The 15,907-nt window shown below is 38.6% G+C and overlaps 1 protein-coding gene and 1 pseudogene across 1 annotated transcript; both read right to left on the reverse strand.

The window, feature by feature from the left end:
- Window positions 1-571: 571 nt before the first annotated feature.
- Window positions 572-13,704, reverse strand: ZNF226 (zinc finger protein 226). The gene is made up of 5 exons (XM_037820613.1): window positions 13,623-13,704; window positions 8,225-8,272; window positions 6,352-6,478; window positions 5,014-5,106; window positions 572-3,231 (listed from the first exon to the last, which is right to left on the reverse strand). The coding sequence occupies exons 2-5, from the start codon at window positions 8,237-8,239 to the stop codon at window positions 1,037-1,039; spliced, it is 2,430 nt and encodes an 809-aa protein (XP_037676541.1). The 5' UTR covers window positions 8,240-8,272; window positions 13,623-13,704; the 3' UTR covers window positions 572-1,036.
- Window positions 8,557-9,791, reverse strand: LOC119521968 (annotated as a pseudogene).
- Window positions 13,705-15,907: the final 2,203 nt, after the last annotated feature.

Genomic DNA, 15,907 nt, shown 5'->3' on the forward strand with positions numbered 1-15,907 from the left:
TCAGCATTTCCTTGTTATTCCTGGCCCACAGGCAATACCATTACAGAACTCTTCAAGAATGCCAACATAGGTTAGAGAACTTGACACAAGTAGGATATACTTCCAATTAAGAGACAGCCTCTACCTAAGTAGTTTTGATAAATATGCCACACCCAGGAGGAAATCATATCAAAACCTGGATGGAAATGTGGGGAATAAGGAACCAATGATCCATTCAATATTAACTATGAAAAAGTCATTAGTTACTGTTTCTGAACTTCAAAGTGTTAAAAGTAACCCCCTGCCTTCACATTGAGAAAAAAATTCAACCATGTAATATATAGGGTTATGTTATTGCAAGACTAACAAAATTCCTTTTTCAGTCTGTTTTTTTTCTATCAGAAAATATAATTCAATAAGTTCTGTTTACAACCATAAAATGCTAGGGAAGCCTAAAATGATAAGGATTCAACTTAAGAGAGACTGTGGGACTACAGGAGTTATTCATGACAGGGTGATGCCAAATAATGCAGATTGCAGTACTGAGTAGTTTTCTACATTTCAACTCTTTTTTGCCCTGAATTAATTTTATTAATGCTACTTTCAGGTTTCCTATTTTGAATACAGAAGTATATGAGATTTTGGAGATTAACTCAATAATACAATTTTCATATACTATACATTTTTCCCATTTATTAGTTTAACAAGTTTTGAGCATCTATGAAGTACTAAGCAATATTAAGATTGTGTAGATTCAACAGTGAACAAAGTCCCTGCCCTATGGAGTTTACATTCTAGTGGACATTAATTTTAGCTTCTCTAGGTGTCAAACTTTTGTCAAAGTCCTAATAAAACTCTTATCCTTTCTAAGGTCTCTCTTCTGAATATCTAATGAAAGTCAAGGTACTGACTGCACCACTAAGGGTTCTCTGTTGTGTGTGGTCTCCTGACTCCTGGGATATGTTGACCTATGGATGAAAACTGACTTTAATGAAACAAATGATTTTCTCTTATGGGACATGATGATTGGAAGAATTCACACCACACCTGAGTCTCTTCAAAAAATCATTTTATAGCTCTGTTTCTGTGCGGATTCTCTGATGTCCTTAACACTTCCATCACTTTTATAGGATTTATGATCAGCATGGATTCTGTGATGAATTGTAAGATTTGATCTCCAACTAAAGCTCTTATTGCATATCTCACATTTGTAAGGTTTCTCTCCTGTGTGAACTCTCTGATGAGAATGCAGTTGTGAAGACCGACTAAAGACTTTACCACACACATCACATTTGTATGGTTTTTCTCCAGTGTGGATACTCTGATGTAGTTGAAGACTTGAGGCCTGACTGAAGCACTTGCCACACTCCCCACACTTGTATGGCTTCTCTCCTGTATGGACTCTCTGATGCATGTCAAGATTCAAGCTCCACTTAAAGCCCTTCCCACACTCCTCACATTTGTATGGCTTTTCTCCAGTGTGGACTCTTTGATGGGCTTGAAGGTAAGAACTCCGACCAAAGCTCTTCCCGCACTCTTCACATTTGAATGGTTTTTCTCCACTGTGGATTCTCTGATGGGCCAAAAGATTTGAGGCCTGCCTGAAGACCTTCCCACACTCCTCACAATTATAGGGTTTCTCTCCTGTGTGGATTCTACAATGAATTTTAAGATCTGCTCTGCGACTGAAGCCCTTTCCACACTCTTCACATTTGTACCGTTTCTCACCAGTATGGATAAGCTGGTGAACTTGAAGACGTGAACTCTGATTGAACCCTTGTCCACACTCCTCACATTTATAAGGTTTCTCTACATTGTGGGCCTTCTGATGGATTTGAAGATATGAACTTTGACTGAAACCCTTCCCACACATCTCACATTTATAGGGTTTCTCTCCTGTGTGGACTACCAGATGAACTTGATAATGGGAATTTCTCCTAAAGCTCTTCCCACACACCTCACACTTGTATGGTTTCTCTCCAGTGTGGACTCTCTGATGGGCTTGGAGATTTGAACTCAGAGTGAAGCCCTTACCACATAAATTACATACATAAGACTTTTCTCCAGTATGGACTCCCTGATGGGCCTGAAGGCTTGAAGGTCGACTGAAGCCTTTACCACATTCCTCACATTTATAGGGTTTTTCACCTGTGTGGACTCTCTGATGAATGTAAAGATTAGAACTACAAATGAAGCCCTTCCCACATTCCTCACATTTGTATGGCTTTTCACCAGTATGGACTCTATGATGAGACTGAAGATGTGAATTCCGACTGAAGCTCTTACCACATGCATCACATTTGAATGGTTTCTCCCCAGTGTGTACTCTCTGATGGTCCTGAAGATGAGAGACCTGACTGAAAGCTCTCCCACACTCTCCACAATTATAAGGTTTCTCTCCTGTGTGGACTTTACAATGAACATTAAGTGCTGATTTATGACTGAAGGTTTTCCCACATTCTTCACATTTGTATGGTTTCTCTCCTGTGTTGACCTTTTGATGAGTTTGCAGATGTGGGCTCTGACTGAACTTCTTACTACACTCATCACATTTATAGTGTTTCTCTCCCATGTGAACTCTCTGTTTAATACAAAGAACTGAGCTGTAATGGAAGGCTTTCCCACACTTGCTACATGTATAAGACTTCTCTCCTAAATGTAATTGTTGATGAAGATCAAAGCTGGAGAGATCATTGAAGGTTTTTTTACACTCGTTACACTGGTAAAGTTTCTGCCCTGTGTGACTCATACTACACTGATCAAATGTTGAAATCTTCATGCTGTCTTTTCCATATTTATTGTGGCTATAAGATTTTTCACTTTTGTGTACTCCATGATCATTGTGGTTATGTGAAATCCAGCTCATCCTGTCAATACCCTGTCTATACCAAAACAGTTTATTTTTCAGGGAAATTTGCTGATATGTGCTCTGATAAGTCTGTGACTCAGTCATGTAAGATTTCCTCCAAGAATCCTGGGCTCTTGAAGTTTGGGATGCTGGATTTCCAGTATCACTAGGACCATTCTCTTCATGATTCAGTATATAGTTTTTATCTTCAGAAATTTGAATAGAGAGTCCTGCCCTAACTTGGCAGGGACAATCATCTTGTTTATGGAACTGAGAACTATTTATCATGGAGTCTTGACACCTGGTTAAGTCACTTGCAATCTGTTGCCATATTTGCCAGTAAGAAAGTTCCTCATGTGACCCTCTGTCTTGAACAATCCCCAGCTTGCTTCGATTCTTCTCTCCTGAAAGGACAAAGAATTCAGAGATACGGGTGGATGAATGAAAGATTCCTTCAGATTTCAGGATTTCACATGTAGGACAGTCTGAGGCTCAAATGAATCCCAGAATGGAAAAGGACTAGAAATTGCAGTTTTGCCAAGAAACAGAAACCGTGTACCACAGGCAGGGGTACACCAAGGGGATTAATGCCAATGAAGAAAACTGAAGGTGCTAAGAATCACGTGGGGTGAAAAGAAAGCAGGAAGACATATGCAGTGGTTCCTTCTGAGGTTTTTGTATTGTTTTCTAAGACATTTTTACTTTTCCAAGAAGTCAAAACTTAAGAGGCTAGCGAAGAATGTGGTCTCTTTGAAAACAAAGTGTGGAAAATTTCTGGATGTAGACATATTGGCATTTAACAAAACTGTTTTCCAAACTGATGAATGCACCCCATCAGTGAGCAGTGAAATAAACTTACTAGCTTGTGATATTCAGGAGATACAGAATAGAAATTACCAGAGAATCATTATAAGCAATGGAGGTGTCATTTTATGAAATGCCTCCTAAAATCATACATATAAATCTACACACACATAAAATGTAGTGAAAATGATGTAAGATCCATGTTATAACTAGGACTGCAGAAGACAAATGGGACATGGCTAGATAAATCTTTCAAGGGAAAGGCTAACTCACAAGCTGTTTATTTGGAGACTTTAGGAAATAGAGAAGTGAGCATGAGAATCATCATTTAAAAATTTCCTCCCTGAATATGCTCTGCTACTGATGGCTTGAGGAAAGCCACAGGGTAAACACGTTATTCAGTTTGGTCACAACTACAATGCCACAAGTTTTCTAAGATGTGGGTCAACTTGTATAGATAGGCACACACAAACATATACCATGGGCACCTAAGAAATTAGCATTAGGTAGGAATCATCGGAGGACAAAAAATATTTTGCAATATCCTTTTTTTTACTCTGATTTATTCATCAACTATTAGCTATTTCCATGGAAGACAGTGAGATCTCCTTATTCATTAACTCCTTCATTTAATTAACAAATATTCAGAGGCCCTGCCAAGTACCAGAATTATTCTAAGCAATGAAGATTCAGCAATAAACAAGTCAGACAAAATTCCTCCAGACCTGGAGATCATACTCCAGTGAGGACAGATGGGTAAAAAAATAAGTAAGCAAATGTATGTGAGGTAGTGATCAATGCTTAGATAAAAAATAAGGCAGGTTATAGAGGGTAAAGGGAGGATGGTATTTTAAATAGGTTGCTCAGAGGAGGCATCTCTTATTATAAAAAAATTGAACAGAGACATGAATGAAGTATAGGAGAGGCCAAAAGGATTATAGTTGAAAGAGTATTCCAGGCAGAGAGAAGATCAAGTAAAGGGCTGTTAGAAGCAAGAGGGAGAACAGTATGGCTGGAACACACGGAGCAAAAGGGAAAGGACAGGAGATGTATTCAGGGAGGGAGTGGGGGTTGAAGAGCAGACCATGCAAAACTTTATAAGCCATTTTAAGTGTTTTTTACTGTAAATAAAATAGGTCATAGATGATTTGGGGCAAAGGAATACTATAATTTGACTTGCATTTCCAAAAGGGCACTTTGGCTGCTACTTGGAGAAGACTATAGGGTGGAGAGGACACAGGCAGGGCAACTAGTAGGAAGGCTGCTGCAACAATCCAGGAAGAGATTTGGCATTTTGGACCACATGATGGAAAAAGTGATGGCGAGAAGCAAAACATGGACAGTTAACTAACTATGAGAACTCACAATTGTTTGGTTCTTACCCAAATTTCTCCCTTTTTGGGTTGTTGTCTTCATGATCCAAAGTTTCTCTTCTCTTTCTATATGTAATACATCTTGTTTCATAGGTTGATGTCCTGGGAACATGCAAAATCACATGTTTAAAATGAACACACTAGAAGTAAAATTTACTGGAAATTTGGATTTTAACTAGATATTCTTCATGATACCAAAAGCAGTGTTTTCAAATTTTTTGTATATCATAACCCATTTGAAGAAATGCCATTTATTGAAGGACAAATACTCATGCATAAATTTGTATTACTAAAACAACAGTCCAATGACCTATTTCTAAGCAATGTCTACTTTCGTTAAATTTTGTCCCACTGGTTGCATATCCCATTCATACAATGGCCAGAGTTTTTGCTGCAATGTGTTCTGTTCTTCCTAAGGAGCTCTGATATTTTTCTCCTTTTTTTTTTTCCATTAAAAATTGCTGACAGTACGTGGAATATGACTCCCGGGGAGGAATGTAGACCCGGCATCGTGGGATGGAGAATGTCTTCTTGACCAAAAGGGGGATGTGAAAGGAAATGAAATAACCTTCAGTGGCAGACAGATTCCAAAAGGAGCCGAGAGGTCACTCTGGTGGGCACTCTTACGCACACTTTAGACAACCCTTTTTAGGTTCTAAAGAATTGGGGTAGCTGGTGGGGGATACCTGAAACTATCAAACTACAACCCAGAACCCATGAATCTCGAAGACAATTGTATAAAAATGTAGCTTATGAGGGGTGACAATGGGATTGGGAAAGCCATAAGGACCACACTCCACTTTGTCTAGTTTATGGATGGATGAGTAGAAAAATAGGGGAAGGAAACAAACAAACAAACAGACAAAGGTACCCAGTGTTCTTTTTTACTTCAATTGCTCTTTTTCACTTTAATTATTATTCTTGTTATTTTTGTGTGTGTGCTAATGAAGGTGTCAGGGATTGATTTAGGTGATGAATGTACAACTACGTAATGGTACTGTGAACAGTCGAATGTACGATTTGTTTTGTATGACTGCATGGTATGTGAATATATCTCAATAAAATGAAGATAAAAAAAATTGCTGATAGAACTCAATAAACTGGTTTTATAACTCACTAATGAGTCAGGAGTAGAATGTGAAAAAGAACAGACAAGGTATAGCAGTACCCTGTCCATTTAAAGTTCTTTTACAAATCACTTGTCCATGAAGAAAGATGAAAAATATTCTATCTCTGCATCTCCTAGGAATTAGAAACTCAAGTCCAAACTCAGAGAACCATTTCAAGAGCCCCAAAGCCTTCAAACCCCAAGGACACAAAGACACTCCAGAGGGAGGTTGTCCTCACCCACTGAGAGCAAGTTCCTGAAGTTTTCCACCATCACGTCTTGGTACAGCTTCCTCTGGGCAGAGTCCAATAGCCCCAGCTCCTCCTCAGTGAAGGCCACAGCCACGTCCTTGAATGTTACTGTGTCCTATAAAAAAAACACACACAACCTCAATCTTCTAAACCAACGTCCACTGGATAAGGGGTAGCAATGAGAAGGTAGAGAAACATGTGAGAAGTTGCTCTGGATTCTTGAAGGTTGGGAGCTAATTTGTAGATTTCTCAGCCCTTCTCCTTCTGTCCTGCCAATACCATAAACAATTTCCTCAGTCTCACCAAAAGTGCTGCTATGAAAGTTTTGTATATTTACTTGGTGCCTTCAGGGGTATTCTTTGAAGTAGTCCCCCTAGAACTCTAATTGTTGCACTCAGAATAACAACGTTTTACTTTTTAATTATTATTGCCAGTTGCCTCAGAAACATTTAGCAGAAATGTTTAGCACTTCAATCCCCAAAGTGTTTGATAGCACCTCCCTTCCCACTGCAGGTAAGAACCAGGTGAGTAGTGTTATGTGTGGAAATAAACCAAAAGGGCATAACCAGGTCTCTGCGTTAAAAACTCCTTCTCTTTTCCCCCTTTCTCTCTCTCACTCAAATACAATACCCTGCCTCTGGACCCTTGATTTACTTGTGTCAACTTGAGGTTTCTTCATATGTCCACAAGCTTTTCTTTTTTATGTTTCAAATGAAGATGAGTCCAATGCACCTTCGGCAGTGAATTAAAAAAATACAGAGAGGCTTTTTTCACACCATCATGCTGCCTTAGCATCTCTAATGTCAGTAATAACATAGGGGCTTTGCACTGTCGTGATGCCTCAGCATCTCAGATCTTGTAGTTAAGTTCCTCAGTGATGACTCGAAACCCTACTTATACAAGATAAACAGCTTCTCCCTCTCCTTCCTGCATTCTACCTAGGTTTATGCCCCAAAAAAAGTCAAATACAAACTCTCAGTCCCCACTCTTGCTTGACCAACTGCTCCAGCCTCACCCTTATAAAGGCCTAGGCCCCAGGTCCACGTGTCCCTCTTGCTCCCTGCCTGCTTGGTTGAGCCTACACTCCTGCCATGTTTCCCTGAATGATCCTGTGAGGGACCTATGAGTACTCATATATTTTTCTTTCATACTCTCTGGTGTCACTTGTCCTTGCTGTACCTATCTATATAAAGAACTTTTCAATACACCTTCCTCCTATACAACTCCTCTGCGGAGAAATGCAGTGAAAGAATATAAGTGGCTGACAAGACCTCCAGTACCACTAGACTTTTTAAACTAAGGTCATCTATTATTCTGATTAAAAATAAAATATGTGAAGGAAAAAAAAATAGACCAGCAAATGAAACCCACCCACCCTGATTCATTTGAATCAGGCATGAGGGAGACAGAATCTAGCTAGTTCTTTCAGTGTGACAACTTCAAACTAAATGTCTATGAAGAAAGAATAGTTCAGAAAATAGGCTCAAAATTGGATGGAACTATGATACAGCAATTAAAAATGAATGTTATATAGTATTAAATAAAAGAAGCACAATTTAAAATCACATCTACATTATGAATACAAATATGTAACTATGAATACACATGATAAAGCAGCTAATTTGTAAGCAGGGAAGTAGTAAAGTGGAAGTTTTTTATTTCTATTAATTTTCTACTCTAATTTGTAGGAAAAAAAAAGAAATAAAATGAAAACCCAAATCAATTTAACTTGGGACCAAACAAGCACCAGGCATATCCAACAGACCTTCAAATGCTTTGACTCTCCTTGAAAGAGAAAAATTTGTGTTCAATCTGAGTACTAAAATGGCATTCAACAGAAGGAAAGGCAAGCCCCACTCACCTTGAATGTGGTCATTTTTCTTTCTTCTTTCTGGGGAAGAGCAGAGTCCTAGGAAGGCAGAAATGGAAAAGGAGAAAAAAGTCAATGGAAACCAGTCATATATGTCGCTAACCCATGTGGCCACTCCTTGTGAATTCCCAAAGCTACCCTTCCTCTGGGTGCCTGCAGCTGCAATTGGCTTGATTGAGCAGAGCATGGTATAAACACCAGATATTCCTTACCCTTTTCAATAGTAGATCTGTGAACAACCTGCCCAACCATACACGGTGACCCATTACCAATGTGCCTTGTAGCTCCCAAGATAGGAATTCTTCATAGTGTAAACTGAGATGATAAGTTAATAAAGGGTTGGCTCTGGATTCAATATGTGTGGGTTGAAATCCTGACATAGCTACTAACTAGCTATGTCATCTTGAGCAAATGTTGAACATCTCTGTGGCTTAATCCTGTCATCAGCAAAGTGGGGAGATTAACAGGACCAACCTCATGGGATTGTTGCAAGGTAGAAGCATTTAGAACAATGACAGTGTTTCTTATTTCTCTGCAACTGCAGTAGAGCAGATGATATTCTGTAGTTTGAAATTACCCTTAGAAATGTGATTTCTACCAACAGAATATCATAAGATACAATCTTGCTCTGTTGCGTGAAAGTCTCATAACTTCTGAAAAATCTCTGGTTGTCTTCCCAATAATTTTTTTCAGGTTCATAACTCTTTGTACAAATTGAATATCACATGATGAGTTGACATTAGTTTCTCCAGACATGAGAACTTAACAGATGAGGTACACACCATTTAGAATCCATTTAGGTTGCTTTCACAGTTAGAATGTTTTTAGATCTTAACTTGAAGTATAGGATAACCAAAGCAATGCCTCCATATGTGCCAGTACACAATTCATTCTACTTGTAAGAGTTTAAGAGTTGAAATTTTTAAAATTATCAGTGAACTGGAATTGGGTGTCAGTTTCTGGACCCGCCATGCTTTCAATCTGGAATGGTGATATCCCAAGGTAAAGAAGGCAAAGATGAGTGAGAGCCACTCAGGACCAGAAGCAGTCTCTTGCACTTTAAGTTTACAGCTCTCTGTTCTGGCTACCTCCTAGGAAAGGCCTTCCCATGGGACATACACTGACTGAAATCTATGCAGTCCTGGTGAAATGCAGGGCTGAGCCATACTCACTCTTGCTTTGACAAAGACAGTAGAGCAGCTAAAGGAAACCTGGATGACCAGCTTCCTAAGCACAGCTCAGAGGAAACATACAGCTTGCCCAAGCCACAAATTCCACAGCACATGTCCTTTAAACATATATAGCCACCTCTCAGGCCAGCCAGAAGAATCTGCCTCCCCTGCATACATTCACCAGGCCACCGTTCCCAAAAGTCTGTTACCTCAACAATATTTCAATTTACACAAACAACTTTTTACAAAAAGACATAAAAATGTATGGTTACTTTTTAAACAGAAAGCACCTTTTTTATGTATATGCATGGCGGTAAAGAAAAATCAATAAAGCTAAGATTCTGCAACTAAAAATAAAGTTTGATAGTCAATATACCTCAGCTGAATTAACAAGACGGGATTTTGAGTCCATATTGTTATATATAAAGGAATATGTAATAAGTAAATGGGTGAGAAGAGAAAGCTTCTCCTATATAATGCAAACTAATAAAAGTAGGATGGAAAATAGTTAGAAAATCATCAATGGATGCTAAAAATCAATGAAAGGTTGATGAGGAATAAATATCTACATAGTCTCAAAGTATTTCCACGCAAAATACTTACAATTACAAAAGGAAAAATAGTAAAATATATGGTTGCATATCTGGCAGACATCACCCTAACCAAAAGAACAAAGTTGAGACCATCAATATTTGCTATAGACCCAATATTATTAGCCTCACATGATGCACAAGTGAAGGATGCTTTACCACTTCTGTGGTAACCCTGCTGATAATACATAACCTTGAGATCTAATCATGAACACACATCAGAACCACAAAAAAGTGGGACAGGTCTACAAAATAACTTGCTTTCAAAAATGATAAGAACAAAAAAGAGAAATACAGGCTGAGGAATCACTGTTGATTAAACATGGAAAAGAAACATGAAAACTAAGTGCAATACACGTAACTGAGCGGGAGGAAAAATTGCTCTAAGGTTTTACTGGGAAAAATTGAACAAACTTAAATATGACCATGGATTAAATCAACAATATGTTACCCATGTAATTACTTTCATTTTGATAACTGTACTGTGATCATGTAAAACAATGTCTTTGTTCTCAGAAAACATATACTTGAATATTTAAGGACAAAGAGGCACCATGTCTCTGGCTTACTATCAAATGGTTCAGGAAAAGAGATATAGGTATGATAAAGCTGTGAAAGTAACCCCCACCCCAACCCCAGCTCTGACAGCTAATAGCAACAGCAGCTAAAACCTGGTGTTTTCAACTGATCAACAAGAATGAAATAGGGTCAGTTGGTGAGCATGGAGAGAAGAAAAAACAAGCCAACTCTATAATCATGTAACAGACAGACAAAGGCATTCTACAATGACAAAAATAACCAAATGACTGATTCTCCCAACAAACATGAGACTAGCTTCCTTACCAATGACAATTCCAGTCTCACTTTGTTCCTCCCATCTCCTAGATAAAAATTATTACAATATCCAATCATGAATTGCTCCTGCTTCTTGACAGCATCAAATCCAGAACAAACTATTGCTACCTAACACTTTCCCCAACTAAGCTAACACAAGCCAAAACCCAATAACCAGCCTCTTCTAACTGCCTCTTATTAAAATATCCCATAATTCCCTGCACAGTGTAGGCATCCTTGCTGTAGCAAGCAAAACAAAAACAAAAACAAAACAAACAAGCAAACAAACAAAAACAACTTGCCTTAGATTACACATATGTTTCAGGTGATATTTGGCTGATGGTCATCAACTGTGGCTAGTGGTCACTAACAGAAAAAATCAGGCAAACGTAAATAATTAGTGAGTCCTGGTAAAGAGGATATGAGAATTCCTTAGTCTACTTTTGCAACTTTTCTGTAAATTCAAAGTTATAATTAAAAGTTAATGAATCACCATGAACCAGAACAAATGTATAACAATACAATTAGAAGTTAATAATAGAGGGGCATATAGGGAAGAACTATATACCTATTACAAACTATATACTACAGTTAGTAGCATTTCAACATTTTTTCATAAACAGTAACAAATGTACTATATCAATACTATGAGTCAACAATTGAGGGGGGGGTGGTTAGGGATAGGGGAGGATTAGAGTTTCCTTTTCTTTTTTTCTTTTTTCATCTTTCACTTTATTTCTTGTCTGGAGTAATGAAAAGTTTCTAAAAATTGAACAAAAATTAAGTGTGATGGATGCACAGCTGTATGAGGGTACCCAGGGGCAAGTGACTGTACACTTTGGATTTTTGGATAATTGTATGGTATCTGAACAATCTCAATAAAAATGAAAAAAAAAAGTTAATGAATCAGGAAACAGTCAGTAACAGCAAAAGCAATAACAATAATAATCATGATGACAATAACATCTAACATTACCTATCAGCAACGACTACCTGATCTTCCCACTTCAGGTAGTAGTCCTCTAATGCAGAGAGCAATGAATCCACTCCCCAAAGCCTGGGAGAAATACTTCTCCAAAACTTAAAATTCCCTCCATTTTGGCTCTGTACTTGCCAGCTGCCTTCTGCTCATGTCAGGAATTCACAAGGAGACCTGACAGTTTGTGACATTTACTGAGAAAAAAATTCAACGGATGAGATACGGGTCTGGCACGTCCAGTTCAGTTTTATCTGTGACACCCCACTGGATCAGTTTTCTAGGCCTGAGTTTCCAGACAAGACCACTTCCTGAGCTTCTCAAACTTTAACATGCACAGAAATTGCCTCCAGATCTTACTAAAATACAGATTCCCAGGTCCTTTCTTCAGAAATTCTAAACCAGTGAGTCTTGGGTGGGGTTCAGGGATGGGCATTTCTACCCAGGTCATGCCAAAGCCACTGGTTTGTCGACCACAGTTGGAGCCGCTCTGCAGCATTCTAACAGTCCCAAAGACAACAGCCACTAAATGGAAGTATACACAAAGAATAACTAAACAAAAATGTATTAGAATTATTAACAATTGTTCTTTACATCCTAAGGTTAAGGATAATTTAACATTTTTCTTTGTATATTTTGTTTTCTGAATTCTCCCAAATGGTTTTATGTTGCTTCCATAATACAAATACTAAATATAAATATTATTTGAAATAAAATGAATTAGTTGAGAATACATTTTTTAAAAAACACCTCATGGAATAGTTTTAACACATTATCCTTGCTTTCAAGGTTCCCACAACCAAGTCCCAGCCTGCTTTGGTAACCTGAGTCCAGCCAGTTCTTTGGCTCAAAAGGAATATACCAAAGAGATTATGAACACACGATCTGGATTCAGACTGTCCAGGTTCCAACTCCTCCAACTGTTACTACTGGATGACCTTGGGCAACTAACTTATCCTCTCTGTATCTCAGTCTCCTCAAATGAAAAGTTATAGAGAAAAAGAGCAGTACCTTCCACTTTACATAGCCACTATGTGGCTGAATTGTGCTCATTTATATATAAAACCTTCAGAATGGAACTTAGCAACTAAAGAATAATTATCACCATTACCCATGCCCAAGAATATCTACCACATGTTCTCGGAACAATGCAAACATCTTTATAGAAGAATGGCAAGCCCTACTCACTTGGGGCCCTGCTGCTAGTGGCCCTCCTCCTCCGTGTAGTGCTTTTAGAGAAATCAGGGTTAGGAAGGAAAAAAGGCTGTGAAATACCAACATTTTGTCTCCAAAATCAGTGATATCTGCCGAGTACCAGCTGGGGGCAACTCTCTCATTCCCAAAAAAGAAGTCAGAAGGGCTCCGGAACAACCCTGCTTCCTGGGCATATAGCTCACTATGAAATGGGAGCGTCTCAGACTGTTACAAGTATTAACAGCAATAATTCATGTGCGCGACAGTTTTAAACTTTTTATTACTATCTCGTTTTTTTCTCACAACACCTAATTAGTAAGATATAACCACTATCCCCTTTTTATAGAATACAGCAAACAAAAGCATAGAGTTTAAGTAACTCGCCCAGTGTTGTAGCATATAAAGTGGCAGGGGTAGCTTGCATGTGGGGGAAGTGGGTAGGGAAAGCCGAGAGACCAGAGACCTTCAAACTCAGCGATGCATGACCGGTGTCAACTGCAACCCGGAAACACCACAAACGCTCAACCCAGAGGAACACAAATCTCCGCCCTCTCCCCTCAAACCTCCGCGGTTAGCTGCTATGCCTTCTCTCCAAACGAAAGGTCGTGGCCAATAGCACTCACCTCCGAGAAGTTCGAAAGTGTCGCGAGGAATGGACCTGAATCACCATAGCCAGCTAAAATATGGCAGCTGCCTTATCCTTGTGGGAGCGGAAGTGCCTGAGAGTACCCGGAACTCCTGGACTACACTTCCCAGAATGCCACAGTTCCGCCCTCCTTGAGCGGAAGTGCCTGCGACTACATGGAGTTCGTGGACCTACACTTCTCGGAACGTCTGCCTGGAAAATGTGTACAGGTCCGCCTTAATGTAGCAGGAGTATGTGAGAGTATACGAACTGGGTATTACATATTGCCAGCGGAGGAAACACGGCCACAGTACCGCCTTCTTTGACTACAATTCCCGGGTTGTCCAAGAGGAAAATAGAAAAGCCACATCCACTGAGGCGGAACTTTCCAGTTATACGAGCTCCTGGTTTCATTTCCCTGAAGCCTCCAGAAGGTCTCAGGTTAAGTAAGGCCCTACCATTCTAAGGTGAATGTATCACCTCTGTCCTTGATACTGCATGAAGGTGAACGCGTGTTGTTAGTATCCTATGGCCCTTTGCAGAAACAGATGCGAATCCTCTCTAGAGAACGGTACCATGCTAGACCTCAAGTTATTTCTATAATTTAAAAAACTTGTCATATTAATATTCGACGAGGTGGATTTTAAGGGAAAAAGCATTCCTAGACATACACAGAAACACATCATAATGATTAAGTTCCAAGTTATCATAAACTAACTAATAATTTGGCCTCATTGTTTATAAAGCAAAAATTGAAAGAACCACAAAAAGTAAGACACAAATGCTTAATTGGAAGGGGAAATTTTAACACATACATAGAGGGAAATATTGAGCCTTAAATGCATATATTGAAAAAGAAGGGAAGCTGAAAAATTGATTAGGAAAACATCATCTCAGGGAATTAATGAACAACAACAAAACCAAAGAAAGTAGATTAATGAAATCCAAAACAAAATACAGTGGTCTCTCCCCTCCAAAACAAGAACAAATGCTGTTGTAAAAAACAATAGAATTGATAAAGCCCTGGTGAGATTAAGAAAAGGGACAGATATGAAAAATTGAACATAAAACAATGTTGAAATGATGGAACTTTACTTTTGAAGTTGGGAATGAGCAGAAAATATTGATTATAAACACTCAATCAAATCGTACTGGACTTTACATCCAGCAAAACTTGCCAAACTCACCATTCTTATTGGTGTGGGATGATATCTCATTGTGGTTTTGATTTGCATTTCCCTAATAGCTAGTGAAGATAAACACTTTTTCGTGTGTTTTTTGTTTGTTTGTTTGTTTTGTTTTTTGTTTTTTTGTTTTTTTTTTAGCTATTTGTGTTTCCTCTTTGGAAAAATGTCTTTTCATATCTTTTGCCCACTTTATAATTGGGCTATTTGTACCGTTATGGTTGAGTTGTAGGATTTCTGTATGTTTGCTGGATATCAGTGTCTTAGCAGATATATGGTTTCCAAATATTTTCTCCCATTGAACTGGCCACCTCTTCACCTTTTGGAAGAAGTCCTTTGAGACACAGAAGCTTTTCATTTTGAAGAGTTCTCATTTGTCTATTTTTGTTGTTGTTATTGCTGTGCTTTGAGTGTAAAGTCTAAGAAGCTACCACTTAATACTAGGTCTTGAAGATGTTGCCCTACATTAACTTCTAGGAGTTTGATGGAACAGTCTCTTATATTGAAGTCTTTGATCCACTTTGAGTTAATTTTTGTATAAGGTGTGAGGCAGGGGTCCTCTTAAATTCTTTTGAATATGGATAGCCAGTTCTCCCAGCCCTATTTGTCTAAGACACTATTGTGTCCCAGTTCAGCGGATTTGGGGGCCTTATCAAAAATCAGTCAACCTAGATCTGGGGTTCTATTTCCAAACTCTCAATTTGATTCCATTAATCAATATGTCTATCTTTGTGCCACTACCATTCTGTTTTGACTACTGTAGCTTTATAGGAGGCTTCAAAGTCAGGAAATGTAAGTCCTCCCCCTGTGTTCTTCTTTTTTAGAATGTTTTTGGCAATTTGAGGCCCCTTTCCATTCCAAATAAATTTGAAAACTAGCTTAGTTTCCTGAGGAACCACCAAACTGTCTTCCATAGCAGTTGTACCATTATACCATTAAATATCTTGAAGATGTTTCTCTATATTATCTTCTAGGAGTTTTATGGTTCTGGCCCTTCCATTTTGGCAATTTGAGGACCTTTTCGCTTCCAAATAAATTTGAAAACTAGCTTTTCCAAGTCTGCAAAGTAGGTTGTTGGAATTTTGATTGGAATTGCATT

Source organism: Choloepus didactylus, chromosome 27, assembly GCF_015220235.1.
Source record: "Choloepus didactylus isolate mChoDid1 chromosome 27, mChoDid1.pri, whole genome shotgun sequence".
Taxonomy (NCBI): Eukaryota; Metazoa; Chordata; class Mammalia; order Pilosa; family Megalonychidae; genus Choloepus; species Choloepus didactylus.